Source organism: Helianthus annuus, chromosome 2 (assembly GCF_002127325.2).
Source record: "Helianthus annuus cultivar XRQ/B chromosome 2, HanXRQr2.0-SUNRISE, whole genome shotgun sequence".
Taxonomy (NCBI): domain Eukaryota; kingdom Viridiplantae; phylum Streptophyta; class Magnoliopsida; order Asterales; family Asteraceae; genus Helianthus; species Helianthus annuus.
The window spans coordinates 138003166-138022814 of NC_035434.2; the positions used below are offsets into that span (position 1 = coordinate 138003166).

The 19649-nt window shown below is 35.3% G+C and overlaps 1 protein-coding gene across 2 annotated transcripts; it reads left to right on the plus strand.

Moving 5' to 3' along the window:
* Positions 1 to 15922: 15922 nt before the first annotated feature.
* Positions 15923 to 19441, plus strand: LOC110922921 (thylakoid lumenal protein TL20.3, chloroplastic). Of its 2 annotated transcripts, none has more exons than XM_022167114.2 (8): positions 15923 to 16146; positions 16219 to 16317; positions 16393 to 16573; positions 16695 to 16724; positions 17326 to 17432; positions 17884 to 17918; positions 18061 to 18189; positions 19099 to 19441. In XM_022167114.2, the coding sequence occupies exons 1-8, from the start codon at positions 15996 to 15998 to the stop codon at positions 19288 to 19290; spliced, it is 924 nt and encodes a 307-aa protein (XP_022022806.1). In that variant the 5' UTR covers positions 15923 to 15995; the 3' UTR covers positions 19291 to 19441. The 2 variants fall into 2 exon arrangements, with proteins under 2 accessions (XP_022022806.1, XP_022022813.1); XM_022167121.2 differs by having other exon boundaries at positions 15968 to 16146; positions 16406 to 16573.
* The last annotated feature ends 208 nt before the right edge of the window (positions 19442 to 19649 follow it).

Here is a 19649-nt window from a genome sequence, read left to right on the forward strand (position 1 = left end):
AGAACAATTCTCCCAAAACTGCGTTTTCTGCTGAGAATGTCTCCACAACGAAAGAAGAAAGTCAAATTCAAGCCAGTCTAATGCAAAGAACTTGTTTCACTGCAACATCGCTGTAGACATGAAGAATGCTCAGAATTTCAGATAGGAGTCGGCCAAGCAGCAGATGGGTTTCCTAGCATCGGTTTTGGAATCGTATGAAAGCCTTCTAGCCGGGAAAATTGGCAACACTAACCTTACAAAAGAGGACTATGATCAAATAGATCCTGAAGAAATGGAACTAATTGACATAAGGTGGTGCATGGCCAGTGCTGTTCGTCGGGCACAGCGTTTCATGGAAATAACCGGCAGGAAGTCAATTGGTGGACCATCTACCAAGTTGGGGTTTGACAAGTCCAAGGTGACAGGCTTCAAGTGTAAGCAGAAAGGTCACTTCAAACGTGAATGCAGAAACGCATATGCTGATGAGTCTGATAACCCGTTCAGGGAAGATTACTACAAGAAGGCGATATATCACCAAAACAAATCGGAGCCGCCAAGAATGAAGCAGATTGAAGAGAACAAAAAGAAATCTAGAGCTCTTGCGGTGATTTATGATGATGAGGGTTATGACTGGAGTGAACTGCTACCGGAGGAAGATGCGGTTGGTTACGCTTTCATGGCAAAGAATGAACCTGTTCCGCGGAAAGACAACATAAATGAAGAACAGAAGTATAATTACAGAAGGTTGTTGGCCACAAACAGAATGATCAGAATATCTGGTATCTTTTCGGAAGCAAAGAGAGCAAATAGATGGGATCCAGACAGGGAGTGTTATCTTGATCCATATGGAAACATTGCTATTGACCATAACACCCTTGACATAGAAGCCATAATCAAAGAGTTAAAAGATGAAGATGATTATTGCAGAATAAATGGTGGGGAACTGGAGACGAGAAAGAGAAAGAAGAGAAAGAGAAGAAGGAGAAAGAAGAGAAAGAGAAATCAAAGAAGGTTGATACTGGGATCATTGACACTACTCAGGAGTTGACTGCTGAAAACCTCGGAAAGATGGATGATAAGGTGCTGGCAGCTAAGGCGATTGAGGTAGATACTAAATCCGTCTCTGAGTCTAAAAGCCAGGTCAGTTCAAACACGTCAACGACTGATTCAGGTAAGAAAGTCAATGGGGATGTTGATTGCAAAAATTGCATCAAAGAATTCAAGTTTTGTAATACGGTCATGTATCTCAACGGTAAGAAGGTTGAAGATCTGACAGCGAAAGTCAGAAGCGTTGAGAATCAAATTCTTGATCGTGACAAGATGGTTAAAGCTTCAACTGAACGGATAAAAGAATTAACTAACAAAACTGAAAATGATAAAACTGATTATGAAAGGATTAGACAAGAAAATGAAAAGTTAGTTCATGAAAACCGTCAAATCACTGAAAAAATTGAGAAGCTTAAATCCACCATGAAAGATAATGATGATCGAAACGGTAAAACTTATAAAGAAAATGTTCAACTAAAAGTCGTGCTTAGGGTAAAAGAAGAATCAATCAACCAACAACTGGATGAAATCGCTAAATCGAAACTTAAAGTTCAAGAGGCTGAAATTGAAAATGAGCGAATCCAGTTGAAGCTTAACAGTTACAACTCCGCAAGCTTTGTTTTGCAACACATTGTTCCCAAACCCATCGGGAAAAACAAAGCTGGCGAAGATGTTTATTCTGATGGAACTGGGGTGGGTTTTCATCAAGTTCCACCACCAATTCTTGGAAATTATACGAAAAAGCAATCTGGGTTGGTTGAAATCGAAGAAGAGAATGAAGTTAAACTTCCTGAGAACATTGATGTTACTTTTTCTTCATCATCTGATGATAGTGTTCAGACAGAGATTGTTAAGAGCACAGCTGAAAGTGTGTTGATGTCTGATTCAGCTGAAGATGATGGATGTTTTCTGGACAAATACATTCCGAAACAAAAGTCAAAGAACAACTTAAATGATGAACCTACTCTTGTCATGTACAAGATGTCGGGTTCTAATAAGTTGTTTTCGGATTCAGAGTTTCCAATTGAGAATGTGAATGTGAAAAAGTTAACAAATGTTTTCAAGTTGGTCGAAGTCGAATTGTCAGAAGTGAACAGTTTGAGTCAAACAAAGAGAGAAATGAATTTTGAAAAAGATAAATCATATTACAAAAAACCTGTTGTTCCACCACGTTTTTATAACAACAAGAATCAAAACAATTGGTCGGGTGGTTATCAGGGTGGTAAGAGTTATCAAAAGAGAAATGTTCAAAACAAGAGGTTTGTTGAAAAGAAAAAGTTTGTGAACAGTTCGAGTTCACTTGCTGATGATGAGAAAGAGATTTTTTCAAAATCGAATGAAGAATTCTTTGAGAAGAGAGCTTCACAGGCTCAGTCTGAAGGCACAAGTCGAGTGGTTGATACTCAAACATGTTTCAGATGTAATCAAGTTGGTCACATTGCACGAAAGTGTACCAACGTGAAGCCTAAGACTGAAACTGTGAAGATTCAAAAGAAGAAAGTTGACGAGAAGGGTAAAGCACCAGTGGTTGTTGAGAAAAAGAGTGTGAAAAATGATTACACCAAAGTGAAAAATGAACCCGTAAAGAAAGTGGTAACTAAAAATGACAAATTTTATAAACGGGTTGCATTATCTCAACAAGTTTGGAAACCTAAAACTGAGAAAAAGATTTCACCTTCTGAGGATTCAATTCAAATTGATTATGATGCAAATTTTCCACCTCTTAATGCTGAAAACTTTAAAATTCAAATTGCGAGAGTTAAAAGTGTCAAGGTTACACCCAAGACTGATGAGGCTTGGGTGGACACCATGTTTGACTAAAGCAGTTTGAATTGCCGGAGCTACCTTGATCGCGAAGCATGAATTGGCATCCTTATTGAAGTGTTTGAATCATGTTGTTATATGTGCAGGATCTTCCGAGATTAGTCTCACGCTGGATTATGGACAGTGGAGCGTCTCGACATATGACAGGGAAGACTGCATTGTTATATGATGTGAAGAATATCAATGGAGGTTATGTTGGTTTTGCGGGTAATCAAGGAGGAAGAATTATTGGTGAAAGAACGTTATCCAACGGGATTGTGACATTTGAGAGAGTTAACTACATTGCTGAGCTGGAGAAGAATCTGCTGAGTACCTCGCAGATCTGTGACAGGATGTATACCACTCACTTCACTGATAAAGAATGTTTGATCTTGAAGCCAGGATTTGTTATCCCTGAGGAATGGATTATCATGAGGGCACCAAGAGTTAATGATCTGTACGTGTTGGATATGAGCGTAGCTACTACAACCACGGGTCAGGCTCATTGTTTTGTGTCCAGAGCAACTGAAAAAGAATCAAGATTGTGGCACTGAAAGATGGGACATATACATCTTAGAAAAATGAATCACTTGGTGCACAATGATTTGGTTACAGGAGTTCATGTCAAAGGTTTTCATCTGGAAGGGGAGTGCATTAGCTGTGTTAAAGGCAAGCAACAGAAAAAGTCACACCCTACAAAGCAAGTCAATTCAGTCTCAAGACCCCTGGAGAGACTTCACATGGATTTGTTTGGTCCGGTGAATGTCAAGAGTATTACGGGAGACAAATATTGTCTTGTGGTTACTGATGATTATTCCAGATTTTCGTGGGTTTCTTTCTTGAAGACAAAAGACGAAACGTTTGACAGTTTGATGGCGTTGTTCAAGAAGATTGAGAATCTGTACCAAAGGCGTATCAAAAGAATTCGTAGCGATAATAGTACTGAATTCAAGAACAACAATATGGAAGAATTTTGTGATGAAAGAGGTATTTTTCATGAGTTTAGTGCTCCGGGTACACTCCGCAACAGAATGGAGTCGCAGAACGCAAAAACCGGACACTAATTGAGACAGCTAGAACGATGCTCGCAGATTCAAAGTTACCGATTAAGTTTTGGGCTGAAGCTATTTCCGTCGCATGCTATACTCTCAACAGAGTTCTCACTATCAAGAAGTTCAACAAAACATGCTTTAAGTTGATCAATAACCGCAAACCTAATTTGAAGTATCTTGAACCGTTCGGGTCACCCTGTACTATTCTAGAGCCTTATGGAAAGTTTGGTCCGAAGTGCATTGAGGGTATATTTGTTGGACATTCAAGTCCTTCGCGACGTGTCTTCGTTCCAAGTGAGAAGCGGATTATTGAAGCTGCGAATGGTGAATGTCAAGGTTATACTATGCCGCCACAAAATCCAGGAGATTCATGGCGATATAATTATGACAAGTTGTGGGATTCATTTGACATGAGAGAAGAACAAGAGGAAGAAGAAGATTTCTTTGACGAGTTGGATATTTTGCGTGAGTACGAGTCACAGCAAAGATTCCTAGCTGAGTATTCAAGGCGACCACGGGAAACTTCAAATGATGATGAAGCAGGTCCAAGTAATGCTGGTGAACACGATGAGGTCCAACAAAATGAAGTTGCTCAAGATAACCAGACGGTTGAGAATGATAATCAAGAATCTGAAAACATGCCGATTTTTAACCATGGAGATTCAGATTCTGAGGGGGAGCAGATTCAGGATTTAAGTCAAACAAGCCAAATTGGTGAACAAAGTGCAGATCAAAATGTTACCAATCTGGAAGGCGATGTGGATGTTCCAAGCGAAGCAATGTCGCGAACTCTTTCATATCATCCAGAGGAGTTGATCATAGGAGAATTGCAATCAGGCGTTTGCACGAGACGTCAAATTGACCAGGGCCTTACATGTTTTTACTCTACAGTAGCACCTTTACAAACTGAATTTTCACTAAGTTGTTTCATTTCGCAGATCGAACCGCGAACTTACAAAGAGGCGCTTACTGAAGACTCTTGGGTCATTGCGATGCAAGAAGAGTTAAGTCAGTTTGAAAAGTTGGGTGTGTGGAAGCTAGTGGATTTGCCAGATGGTCAGAGGAAAATCAATACGAAATGGGTATTTAAGTGTAAGAGAGACGACAGAGGAGTTGTTGTAAAGAACAAAGCTCGACTCGTTGTTCAGGGCTTTAGTCAACAGGAGGGGATTGATTTTACTGAAGTGTATGCTCCTGTAGCACGACTAGAGGCAATCAGAATTTTCCTTGCATTTGCGTCTTGGAAGAATTTCAAAGTATATCAGTTAGATGTAAAATCGGCGTTTCTTTATGGGAAGGTTAAAGAGGAGGTTTATGTCGGTCAGCCGTCGGGCTTTACCGATCCAATCCACAAAAACAAGGTCTACTTATTGGACAAAGCGCTGTATGGTTTACACCAGGCCCCGAGAGCTTGGTACGAGACTTTGTCTCAACACCTACTAGCCAACAACTTCATACGTGGAAAAGTGGATGCCACTCTCTTCACTAAAGAGGTCGACGGACATCTTCTGATAGTTCAGATTTATGTGGACGATATAATTTTTGGGTCGACGAATGAGAATCTATGCAAAGATTTTGAACAGGTGATGAAGCAGAAATTCGAAATGTCATCAATGGGGGAGATGAAATTCTTTGTGGGACTACAAGTTGAACAACTACATGAAGGAATTTTCATTCACCAGACAAAGTACGTGCATGATATTCTAGAGAAATTTGGAATGTCAAGTTCTACTCCAGCTGCTACCCCTCTTGCAACAAATCATGGGATTCACCCAGATCTCACCGGAGACAGGGCTGATGAAACGTTCTACCGTTCCATGATAGGTTCTTTGATGTACCTAACTGCTTCACGTCCTGATATTATGTACCCAACGTGCCTCGCAGCAAGATATCAATCTAACCCGAGAGCTTCGCACATGATTATTGTGAAGAGGATATTACGCTACCTGAAGGGAACTCCTACATTGGGGTTGTGGTATCCTAGAATAGGCGACTTTACGCTGGAAGGGTATTCCGATTCGGATTTCGGATGCTGCAAAGTCAATTCAAAATCAACAACTGCAGGATGTCAGTTCTTTGGACCGAGATTGGTTACCTGGCAATGTAAGAAACAAACGTCTGTAGCGCTATCTATATGTGAAGCGGAGTACGTTTCTGCTAGCAGTTGCTGCTCTCAGATCCTGTGGATACAGCAGCAGATGCGCGACTACGGTTTGCAGTTTCTTAACACACCTCTTTTTGTTGATAATGAGGCCGCAATAAATATAACAAAGAATCCAGTACATCACGCTAAAACTAAACATATAGAAATTCGTTATCACTTTATTCGCGATTGTTTCGAGAAAAAATTGATACGAATTGAGAAAATCCACACTGACGAACAGAAAGCTGATTTACATACCAAAGCTTTTGATAAAAATCGGTTTAAATATCTGTTAAAACTGAATGGTATGAAGATTCTTTCGGTGTCGGATGGCATTATTGGCGTTGATGAGAGTACTGTTGCGGATGAAGATGAGAAACAATCTGCAATGGTTTGTCGATTTTTTACTTGTTTTGGTATTTAGGGGGAGTAGATGTAAATAGTTTATTTTCAGAAAATTCAAAAACAGTAAAAAATGCAAAAATACAAAAACATGATAAAATTGTCAAAATCCAAAAACAATAGAAAACTGAAAAAGAGCTTGTGTAAAAAGGGAAAATGATAGTACATCGGCTAGACAATTACAGTATGCTAAAGAATTGTAAAGTCTAAATGAGTTAAACAGTCTCGTTGATGATGTGTCGATAGGTTTTCGCACATTTAGTAGATTTATTCGGGATATAAACCTAAAATTTCAAATTTGCGTAATTCGTGGGGAACACTACTTGGATATATAGGTAACCCCTGAAATCTCGTTTGAAAGGTCCCATATTCTGAGATACTAGGTCTTTATACTCAGTGATATCTGGGGTATTATTCCGGGACTTCTGCTGAATGGAAGTTCTGACCTAGTCCCCGAATAATACTTTCCGCATTGCTTGAAATATAGCACCACCCTCAACATAAAAAACGATGAAACATTGCAAAATGCTAATCGTGTGCTATTGTAACTAAAAGATCCTCTAAAGGGGACACACCGAAAAGTCGAAGCCGTCATCTCTCTGCGTATACGGAAGTATCGACCTGAGCTCTCACGGCCCTCGCATTTAACCCCTGACAGATATCATCTGTGGTATACTCACCTGTAAGACTGAATATTTGGGATTCTGGATACGGGAGTATATTCAAGAGGTGGGACACATGAATGAGCTAAGTTCATAAGACACCTAATTTGTATCCTGAATAGATTGAAATTTGTGTGAGAATTTAAAATGGATCAGTATATCGACAATCGACGTGAATTGTTTAAGTCTGAGTATGAAATGAAGCTTAACGGTACTTGTAATTTGTCTGAAAAGCTGATTTGATTCCCTGACACGCTCACCAAAAATATGTTTGTATATAGTTTAATTTCTTTATTTTCTGCAATTTAAGTTTCTGTATTTCATTTTTTAGTTTAGAACACTTTATTAAAATTCAAAAAGATTTTATTTCTGCTTTATTTTTGACAAACCAAAGTGGAGAGTTAATCGTTGGATTCTCGAAGATTGAAGTAGATGCAAGAAAAGTTCTGAGCTGAAGAATGAGGAGAGCTTACTTTGACAGAGTTTGAGTGATTTTCAAGTTTAAACAAGTTCATTAATTTGATGCTTGTTACATGTTTCAGAAAATGTTTGAAAATGTTTTACAAAATTAGTCTGTGTCGTCAAAAGATCAACCAAGGTCATTAAATTGGACTTGGTAGATTAATTGAGTAATCAGGGTCATTAGTTTGGACCTGAATACTTGAGTGGATTTCTAGAACTGATAAGACTGTGTGTTTTTGTGAAAAGATAAGTTTGTAATGTTTGATGTTTGAGACACAGGTTTTGGACTTCATCATTCCCATGGAAGCTAATTGTCAAAGCTTGAACCAGATCAAGACCTCAGATTCCAGCATACTGAGAGGGGGAGTTTGTGAAAGGGGGAGTCTGGATCAACAGTCAAAGGGGAGATTGAAGATGGAGCTAGGAAGTAATCCTGAACTTGTGAAGATAGAGTTTTTACAAAGAAAAGACAGAGTTGGAGAAAAGACCAAGACTGAAGACTCGGAGCCGAAGACTTCGTCAACATCCAAGGAGGAGTCTGTTGGTGCACTGAATGTCTGTTGACTACGTTTGTATTGAGTCTTAGGTCTAGATAGGTTGTACGGAGTCGAAAATCAGTTAGATAGGTAATTTCTCTCTTGTGTACATAGTTAGTGGGGTTTCGCTCATAGGTACACTAGGGGGTTTCGCTCATAGGGTTACCTGGTGATTTCTCTTATACAATCACATGGGGTTTCGCTCATGCTGTTTGGAGCGAAATCAGGCATACTATATAAACCCATGTGTGATCTTCATTTGTAATCATTGGAGCGAAATCAGGTCATGCTATAGGTGTCGAAACTCTGTCAAAATCTACTCAGAAAGCATTAATAGAGAAGGAAATTGAAAGGAAAAGTTGTTGTTACTTTGTCTACACTGATTCCGCCTTTGTACACAAAGATGAACTGCCTTAACTGACTTTTTAGGGTCATAAAACGGTCCAACAAAGATTCATTTTGTTAATGTCAAATTATGTTTTGTTAGGCAGTTTCTTCGGATTGGGATGCATGGTTTGAAGAGATCGATTGAGTCGCAAGGCATATGAAGTCGTCGGTTTGACAATTTTGGTTGCAAAATTTTCTGAGCTTCATTTGGAAAACATGCCAATATCTCAAATTGTATATGTTTTGTGTTTGATTCGGGAAACATGAACTTGTTGGAACGTGTTTAATATAAGTTAGAATCTTTTCTTTGTTATTTTTTTATCATCCATATATATATTTATGTAGATTTGTGGGTATTTATTGGAAAAGGTATAAATGAAAAAACCTGGAAATTATAAATTTAAGAATAATATATATATTTTGTTTTCAAAAGCACTGGTGCGGTTCTTGTGTTTTAGTGGTGCTAATGTGGACTCCAAGTGGAGAGTTGCTAGTGGTTCAAGTTCAATTAAGAGGTGCTGGTGATTTATAGAGTGTTGCGATTACACACAACCGCACCTTCAAAAAATAAGAGTTATACAATATGTAGCACCATCTAACACCATGTAAAACTATATAACACTATATAACAAATATCACACTATATAACAAATATAACACTATAGTTTGTCTGATAGTATGTCTATGATAGATGTATAGTGTTATATATTGTTATATAGTGTTACATAGTGTTATACGGTGTTATATGGTGTTACATAGTGTTATATGGTGTTTATATGGTGTTATATAGTGTTATATATAGTGTTATAATACACTTCTCACACTTCTGGATTAATGTACAGGATCCCTACCCTATATATATATATATATATATATATATATAATATAACACTGTATACCACCATATAAACACCGTATAACAATATGTAACACTATATAACACTATATAACAAATATAACATTATAGTTTGTCTGATAGCATGTCTATGATAGATGTATAGTGTTATGTATTGTTATATAGTGTCATATAGTGTTACATAGTGTTATATGTTGTTACATAGTGTTATACGGTGTTTATATGGTGTTATATAGTGTTATATATAGTGTTATAATACACTTCTTACACTTCTGAATTAATGTACGCTATCCCTACCTTATATAGGGTAGGGATCCTCTACAGGGATCCTGTATATATCCCTACCCTATATATATATATATATATATATATATATATATATAGAATTGCGCTAAAATGAGAACCACCTCGAGTTGTAAGAACTGCGAGAACTACACCCCACGGGTGGGCGTTCAACATGATTTTTTTTACAACTAGATGTGTGTATTATAAACACAGCCGTAAAAAAAAAATTTAAACGCCGCGTCCGAGGGGGTAGTTTTTTACACCACAAGTTTGGTGAAAAAAAAAAGAAAAAAAGAAAAAAAAATTAAAAATACCAAACTTGTGGTGTAAAAAACTACCCCCTCGGACGCGGCGTTTAATTTTTTTTTTACGGCTGTGTTTATAATACACACATCTAGTTGTAAAAAAAATCGTGGTGAACGGCCACCCGTGGGGTGTAGTTCTCGCGGTTCTTACAACTCGAGGTGGTTCTCATTCTAGCGGTCCCCTATATATATATATATATATATATAGAAACAGGATCAGGAGAGAACGCTGAAAAGTGTGAGAACGGTGAGAACGGATCCTGGCCCAACACGTGGCAGGGAGCGCTAATTGTTATGCCGGGGTACGATTGTCGTTTTCCACTTCCCGCTAAACAATGGCGTTATGATTCCTTTGCCCAGAAATAATTAAATATAAATGGCGTTTTCATCTTTATGCTAGTTTACATGGCGTTTTTTTTTAAAAGTGTATTTTTTTACGAATGGCATTTCATCTTTATGCTTTTTTACGTGTCATGCCGCTTAGAGAAGGGCGGAGGGGCTTTTTTTTCCTTTCATCTTATGCTTTTCCAGTTCCGCTTTTCCGAATATTGTTTGAATTTTTGGGGTTTAAGATTTTTGGCGTTAACCAAATTCAATAATTAATGGCGTTTAATGGTTTCATCGTATTAACATTTTGGCGTTTATAGCGTTTATTCAAAACGTATGCCATTGTAACCCAGGGTTCAGGAAATCTATTTGAATGGCGCTTTTCAAGGCGTTTTAAACAAGATGGCCCATTGTTCTATTATTTCTTATAAACATTTTGGCGTTTGGGTTATCTTGGTGTTTTACAATTGTTGGATAATATTTCAGCCACAGTAAAAAAAATACAAGCGAAGAAAATGAATTAAAAATCCTAATCGGATCTCTCTTCACAATATTCACTGTCATCAGTCTCTCTGTTTTTAATAGTACAAGAACTGTCACAAAAAATATGGCGTTTTATGTAAAACTTAACAAACCCATCGGTTTGATTATTTTGCCTGCTCGTCTGTTGAAGTGGCTTTTTTTTGTGGATGTTTGGGGACATAGATCTATGACGTGTGAGTGGGTTTTTCGCTTTTTCTTCATGTTGATCTTCATCTTTATAATCATCCCACTCTTCAGTGTCATTGATCTCTTCTCATCATCCAAGCCTTCTTCAAGAACAAAAAAATACAAAATGCCATATGACTGGCATCGGTATCTTTTTCTTGAATTTATGTCCATCTCATGCAGCAAAATCTTACTGAGTTACTCACCTCCGCTAACAATTCATTTAGTGAAACTTGACGAATAACAATTCTGAATATCCAAGAAAGCATATTAGCCATCTTTGATTTTTTTTTGGCGTTTTACAGTGAGTGGTATTTAGTAGTATTAGCGTTTGTTTTTTTTGGTTTGATCGAATGAAAGTTGCTGAGAAGTATCATTTTATAGGATCTCTTTTTGGCGCCTAAGTTAGGCGGTGCGTTATTATAATAAAGTATTTGTCTTTTCAGTTACTGTTTGTAATTATTGTTTTTGACAAGCTTTTTCTCTGAAGTCTGTAACACGTCCCATCTTTCAAGTTTGGCGTTTTAGATTCTAATATAATAAATTTTCCTTATCTTCAGTTTTTCTGATTTGAAGTTACTGTTTCTAGTTACATTTTCAAGTTTGTTTTTTTTATTTTTTATTTTTTTTGGGTTTTTTTATAATACTTTTTCAAACTAATTTTATTATAGTTTTGGAGTTTTTGGTGGTCATTAACGGGATGATATCGTTTAAACAAGCATTTTGGCTGTTTTCGTGTTTTATTACATATGGCGTTTTTATTATACAACAATCAACTAAAAAGGAAAATAAAAAAAGAATACATAAAAAAAGTTTTTTATAATACTTGTCCAAAGTAATTTTATGATGGTTTGATAAACGCCAAAGGTGTAAGACATTTGCCTTTTTGGCGTTTTTATTAAATATGGCGTTGTTTATTACAGTAAATAACAATCAACTGAAAAAGAAAATTAAACAAAATAAATATTGGTCTTCCAAATCTTCACTGCCACCAGTCTCTTTCTTCTTTTGAAGGTTCTTCATTGGCTGTTTCGACTTTTGTATGAAATCAGCCTCTTTTTCTATAATTTTTGTCCATCTCATGGAGCAAAATGTTATTGAGTTTACACCCTTTCAGCCAAAATGTTATCTTTTTTGGCGTTTTACTGAAAAAAAGAACGCCACGAAATAAACCATCTTAAAACTATAAATTTGATCATGCTAAAATCAATAAAGTGTTGCTGTATGGTGATGGATAACATTGTTAATCCTCAATTAAGAAAGATAACTGACGATGTTGTCCACACCATACAGCTACACTTAATTGACAGCAATATATTTGATGTTTGAGTTTTCTGGCGTTTATCAGTCGAATGGTATATATTAAATATGGCGTTTGCAGTTTTTGTGTGTGTTTTTTAATTGAAAGTCTGAGTTGTTGTTTATATAGGATTTTTTGGCCGTTTTTTTAGGCGGAATTTTACTATAATTAAGTTTGGCGTTTTATATCTAATGGCGTTTTTAGCTAGATTGGTGTGTGATTTTTGTTTTGGCGTTTTATTTTCATGAGATGGCGTTTTGTTTGGAGTAGTCAAAAGACGCTTTTACCCTTAATGAAGCGCGTCCACGTAATAAAACTGATGTTATTTACGAAAATGCCACCGCGCTAATCTAGTCCATAGATTGTTTTGATCGGACGATCCATAAGCGTTCTCACCGTTCTCACCTTTTCTACCGTTTTCTCTAAATCCCGACCCCATATATATATATATATATATATATATATATATAGGGGGCTGCTAGAATGAAAACCACCCCGAGTTGTAAGAACCGCGAGAACCACACCATCCGGGTCGCCGTTTACCACAATTTTTTTTACAACTAGATGTGTAAATTATAAACACATCCGTAAAAAAAAAAAAAAATTAAACGCCCCCCCCCCCCCGAGGGGGTAGTTTTTTACACCACAAGTTTGGTGTTTTTATTTTTTTTTCTTTTTTCTTTTTTTTTCACCAAACTTGTGGTGTAAAAAACTACCCCCTCGGGGGGGGGGGGGGGGGGGCGTTTAAATTTTTTTTTTTACGGATGTGTTTATAATTTACACATCTAGTTGTAAAAAAAATCATGGTAAACGGCGACCCGGATGGTGTGGTTCTCGCGGTTCTTACAACTCGGGGTGGTTTTCATTCTAGCAGCTCCCTATATATATATATATATATATATATTATATATATATATATTATATATATATATATATATATATATATATATAGGGTAGGGATCCTAAGAGAAGTCCACCCTATTTGAGAAACTTGAGAAGCAATCTGGACCATACATTTTCCCTAAGCAAAAAATGCAAAAAAAAAAAAAAAAGGTGAAAAAAATGCAATTTTTTTTTTTTTGAAAAATTGCAGCTTTTTCTTTAAGGATTAAATTTTTTATTTTTTTAAAAAATTTTTTTTTTTTGGATTTATACACATGTGTATATTGTTAATCTTTTAACTATACATATATATTGACAATTATACATATATGTATATACATGTTTAAAATTGAAAAAATATGTGTTATAAATCCTAAACCTTATACCATAAACACTAAAGATAAACCTTAATGCTAAACCCTAAACCCTAAAGCTAATCCCTAATTCTAAACCCTAATGCTAAACCCTAAAGCTAAACCCTAATTCTAAACCCTAAAGCTAAACCCTAATGCTAAACCCTAAAGCTAAAACTAAACCCTAAAGCTAAACTCTTAATGCTAAACCCTGATGCAAACCCTAAATATAAAGCTAAACCCAAAAGTTAAAGTTAAACCCCAAAGCTAAACCCTAATGCTAAACCCTAAATACTATTATTAAACCCTAATGCTAAACCCTAAAGCTAAACCATAAAGCTAAACCCTAATGCTAAACCCTAAATACTAATGCAAAACCCTAAATAACACTTATTTTTCAATTTTAAACATGTATATACATATATGTATAATTGACAATATACATATATGTATAGTTAAAAAGATTAACAATATACTCATGTGTATAAAGCCCAAAAAAAATTTTAAAAAGATAAAATAAAAAATTAAATTCTTAAAGAAAAACCTGCGATTTTTCAAAAAAAAAAAAAAAAAAATTTTTGCATTTTTTTACATTTTTTTTCATTTTTTTGCTTAAGGAAAATGTGTGATCCAGAATGCTTCTCAAGTTTCTCAAATAGCCTACTACTTCTCACATGATCCTTATCCTACGTATATATATATATATATATATATATATATATATATATATATATATATATATATATATATATATATATATATAGGATAGGAGTTGGCCAGAAAGTCCAAATTTCCTAAAAAGTGTAAAAAGTCATAAAACACCATAATGTCAATCATAAAACACACCAAAAACGCACAAATAATATGATGAAGATTACTAAAACATCATGTATGTGGGTTTTGTGATGTGTTTTAGATGTTAAGGCTCTGATTGTGGAATGACAAATATTATTGTGTTTTATGTTGTTTAGCATTGTGTGTTTTATATTCATAGTTACGATGGTGTGTTTGAAGTTTTTATAGACTATTAGAGTTTGAATATGGTATTTTAGTAATATTCATTCTATTATTTGTGAGTTTTAGGTGTGTTTTATGCCTGAAATTATTGTGTTTTATGACTTTTTACACTTTTTAGGAAAAACACACTTTCCGTAGGATCCCCACTCTATATATATATATATATATATATATATATATTATTACGGGTTTACAAGGATGGATATTTGATGTTTAGTGCTTATGTCAGGATTCATCATTTTTTATTGTTTAAGTGTTCACGAATTAGTATTGTTTTGAATGTTTGTGCTTGGATGAAGCTTTGAACTATTGAAGCTTGAATTTTATTATGACTTTGTTGAATGTTTTAGATGTTATAAACATGAAAATCAGATATTTCGGATAACGGTTTTCACCAAATACAAGTTTTGTTGTGATCTACGCAGAAAATGGATTTTTTTGTTTTTTTATTCGGATATCCGTTTAGGTATCCGAAATTTTGAATATCCGAAAATCGGATATCCGAAATTTCGGATTCAGGTTCGGATATCAAAATTCACTATCCGAAATTTTCGAATATCCAAAAAGCGGATAATCCGAACTTTAACACCCCTATATATGACTATGAATAAATTGGGTAATGCTAGACAAAAAACCCTCAAAATTTTAGGGAACTCTGGAAACTCAAATCTCCCCCCATTTTTACCCAACCTCCCGACATTTTTTTTTTTGAAAAAAATAACACATGTAATATACATGTTTTAAAGTGTTTTGTGCCAAAAAAAAAAAAAAAAACAAAAAAGCGCCGAAGGGATGTTTTTAAAAAAATAAACAAATTTCAGCAATGTCCGGTTGCCTAACATGTGTTAGGCACAAAAGATAGAAACTTGCTGATTTTTTTTTAAAAAATCATTCCTTCGGCGCTTTTTTGATTTTTTTGGCCCAAAACTCTTAAAAACATGTATATTACATGTGTTATTTTTTTAAAAAAAAAAGTCGAGAGGGTTTTCTATATATATAGGGTTTTCTATATAGCTCTACCCTATATAAATTTTTGTTAAGAACATACAACGACTAAGACTATCCACATCAAGGATGTTTGTAGGTGATTCTTTGCCTATGTGGAGGACATTTGTGAGAGGGATGGATTAGTGGGTGTTGTAGAGGATGACATGAAGGGTGTTCATTCTTAAGGATTCTTGGGGAAGAATGGTGAAGAATGGGGGAATGGTGGGTCCTTTCTTTTTTCTAGTTAGTTTAAATTTAATAAAATAATTATAATAAGGTTTGTTTGTGGGAAGGATGTATATGTTATTGTTGTGGGTAAAAAGTGTTTGTGAAAAGAATAAGTGAAAAGTTGATATGTCATGCTGATTAGGCTGTTTGTAGAAAGGATATGCGGATAGTCTAATAAACTATCATCACAGCTACCTCACGTGCGTCTAATCCATATCTGTTGCACCTCCACCTCCCTCCATCTTCCGTACACACACTGAACAACAATAGAGATATGGCGCTAAATTCACTTTCATCACTACCAATCAAAACCCTAAACATCTCACCTTCTTCTTCTTCCTCCTCACATGGCGTCTTCTACCTCAATCCTCCATCAAAATCCACAACATCTCGATTCAATCCACGCAATGCGATCTCCCCCAAAGGTAAACGAAACCGAATCTCTTTCACTTTTCGATTTTAGGTTATCAAAACACGTTTAATCGATAGTTTTTCAGATAATGTAACCAGATCAGATCCAAAGAACTCGAAATCTCTCGTTTCCACTTCACCATGTCGATTGAATTCGAATCTTCACAATTCGATTTCTACCGAAGGTATTGTCCTATTCTGTTTAATTGATTTTAGGTTTTGAAAATATGAATAATCGATCTTCAGGAGTAAATTTTCAGATAATATGAACAGATCTGAGGTGAAGAGCTGGAAATCTCTGGTTTCGAGTGCGTTAGCAGCTGCGGTGATTACGTTAGGTTGTGATATGTCTGCTTTGGCGGATTTGAATAAGTTTGAGGCGGATGTTCGTGGTGAATTCGGTATCGGATCCGCTGCTCAGTTCGGTTCTGCTGATCTCAGGTTAGGTTTTCGAAAATTTTGTAATATTGTTTGAATGAAATGTGTTGTTATGGTTAGGTTTTTGTTGTGTAGGTTTGGATTTATTAAATGATTTGTTGAAATTGTGTGTTTTTTGTTTCAGGAAAGCGGTTCATGTTAACGAGAATTTCAGGTGAATTGTTAAGTTTTGTTGTTGTAGGAGTTCAATTTGGGGAATTAGGGAAAATAGGATAGATCAAAGTAGATGTAATGTAAATATGTAATTTAGGAACTCATGATGAACTACTTCTATGATCACTAGAGGTTGAAAACTTGAAATGACTATAAATATCCTATTGAGCATAAACAAGACAATTTGGTAAATAATCTGCCGAATTTTTCGTTCAAAAGAAGAATTGTTTAGAGGTTGAAATTACTATGAAGTATGGATTTTTTTTATTGAGCATAAAACGAGCCAATTTGGCAAATAATTAGCTGAGTTTTCATTGAATTTTGTTCAAAAAGAAGGATTTCTAAAGGTTGAAATTACTATGAATTTTCAGTTGAGAATTAAAGAAGCCAATTTGGCAAATAATTAGCTAATTATTTGTTCAAATCACAAATTTCAAGAAGTTGAAATGACTACGAAGTATGCTTTTGTTATTGAGCATAATGATAAAACAAGCTAATTTGGCAAATAGTTGGGTGATTTGTTGTTCAGTTTCGTTCATTAAAAGAAGAATTTCCTTTTAATCTTCTGGTTTCTGCTTACTTGAAGAAAATGTTCGTTACAGGAGAGCAAATTTCACATCTGCTGATATGAGAGAATCGGATTTTAGCGGGTCAACATTCAACGGTGCATATCTTGAGAAAGCAGTAGCCTACAAAGCAAATTTCACAGGTAAGAATAGCCTCATCTCTCAAAAGAGTTTGATGCATCAATCATTTATGTAAAGAAGACAATTTGAAATAAAAGCTATCATAAGTAATTCTAACAAACACCAAAGTTAAAGTCAATCCTGTTAGCATTTAGCCTTTCATCTGACTCTCCAAGAACGAGTTGGTGAAAACCTTATGATAGTCTTCAACTTTATTGTCATCTTCAGTTCTTACTGTTATGCCAGTAATTTAAATACCCTCAATTAAGAAACACCAGAATTGAATTAGAAGCGGTTATTTTTCACATACAAAGCAAACGCTTATGCAGCTCTTGTAATTATGCACTTAAAATTGGTTTTGTATTGAACGACCTTCTGTCTTTACACACAATATTTTAATTTTCACAAGATATTGACAAAAGCTAGTTTAATCCCACAATATCTAAATCAAAGTCTTGATCATGTTTCTTACAGGGGCAGATTTGAGTGATACGCTGATGGATCGCATGGTAACCCCAGCACAAATTTTGGCTGCATGAAACTATATTTTATTTGAATATAATCACAAGCAGTCAAGCACATATATTTTAAACCTTGGTTTTTCTAATATTAAGTTTTATATTTGTTTTTGTTTCTGGTTTCTGGCAATAGGTCTTAAATGAAGCTAATCTCACAAATGCCATCCTAGTCAGAACAGTTCTCACCCGCAGTGATCTTGGACGTGCTGTTATTGAAGGTGCTGACTTTAGCGATGCTGTTTTGGATCTTACCCAAAAACAGGTTCGTTCTAAAACTTGGTGTTGCCATGTGTCACCTCCTTATTGGTTGAAGTGCGTGCATGTGCCATTAGCCATTTCCATGTATATCTCCATTTGAGATGTCACATGTCATCATACATGGCTGGTATAGTGTGTTTGTTGGGTTAAGACTTAAGATGTATGGGTATATATGTGTAAAATTTAAATTTGGTGGTTATGTCTAGAGGGTGTTAAACGGGTCGTGTTTGCGGGTTAGCGGGTTCAACCTGACCCGAACCCTAAAATTTTAGACGAACCCGAACCCGAAAATTATGTCATACATATGAACCCGAACACGACTAGAATATTCACTGGTTAACCTGAACACAACCCGTTTCCGTTTAAACCGAATTTTTTATTTTTTAATTATTTTTGCAAGCTAAGATATTAAAATTTACTAAAAAAACACAAATGTATATACTTCAGTTACATTTAAATTATAAACTCTGATGTCAATTTCTCTTTTTACGCTATAATTACCCAATTTAATTTATAAAATAAAGCTTATTGTAAAAAAAATATAATATAATAGAAGTGGGTTAAATGGGTCAACCCGCCAACCCGGCCGGGTTGACCTGAACCCGACCCGTTTAGCTAAATGGGTTCGCGAGTTCGACCTGAAACCGTTTAGGCTAAGCCTAAACCCACGAATTTCGTGTTAGGTTCATGTTGTGTTTTCGGGCCGTGTCAGAAATTCACACCCTCTTTAAAAACTTTCAAAATGGCCATTCATGTGATCCTTTAACCGAGATGGCCAAACTTTCAATGAGAGTATTTATCGTATTTTTCCGGTAGTTAACCTCTAAATGTCAGTACAGTAAAGTAGTTGACTCGAACGTAAAAAAAGATTTATGGTTAAAAAAGTAGTGATTTGTATGTGGATTCTTGGTAGGCTCTTTGCAAATATGCAAGTGGAACAAATCCAACAACAGGAGTTAGCACCAGAACAAGTTTAGGGTGTGGAAACAGTAGACGTAACGCCTACGGTAGTCCTTCTTCCCCGTTGTTAAGTGCTCCACCCCCGAAACTTCTTGACCGTGACGGATTTTGTGATGATGCTACTGGACTCTGTGATGCAAAGTAATTAATTTTAATTACCCATTAAATTAAAAGTCATGTATATTGTATACTAATCATCATATCTATATCTATACTATATAATAAAAGAAACCACTTTAAGGACACTTGTCATCATATTAGACCATCTCTTATAGATAATTATTATTTTAATTTAATCTTTCTAATTAATTATAAATAACCCTCCTACGAAATATTATTTAATTTAATATCTTATATTATAAATAATCCTCCTATTAAATATTATTAGTTTAATATTTTATTGATAATTATTATTTAGTTTAATCTCATTCTCTTATCTGTATAGCTCACTGATATCTAAACTCTTTTGGGTTTAATGAGGTAATATTATATAGGTTAACAAAA

What these genes read in the sequence shown, in the direction of transcription:
- LOC110922921 (XM_022167114.2), top strand. Translation starts at nt 15,996, where the DNA reads ATGGCGCTAAATTCACTTTCATCACTACCAATCAAAACCCTAAACATC. An exon ending in CAATTCGATTTCTACCGAAG is followed by an intron (nt 16,318 to 16,392) that starts GTATTGTCCTAT and finishes GTAAATTTTCAG; the next exon opens with ATAATATGAACAGATCTGAG. An exon ending in ATACGCTGATGGATCGCATG is followed by an intron (nt 17,919 to 18,060) that starts GTAACCCCAGCA and finishes TTCTGGCAATAG; the next exon opens with GTCTTAAATGAAGCTAATCT.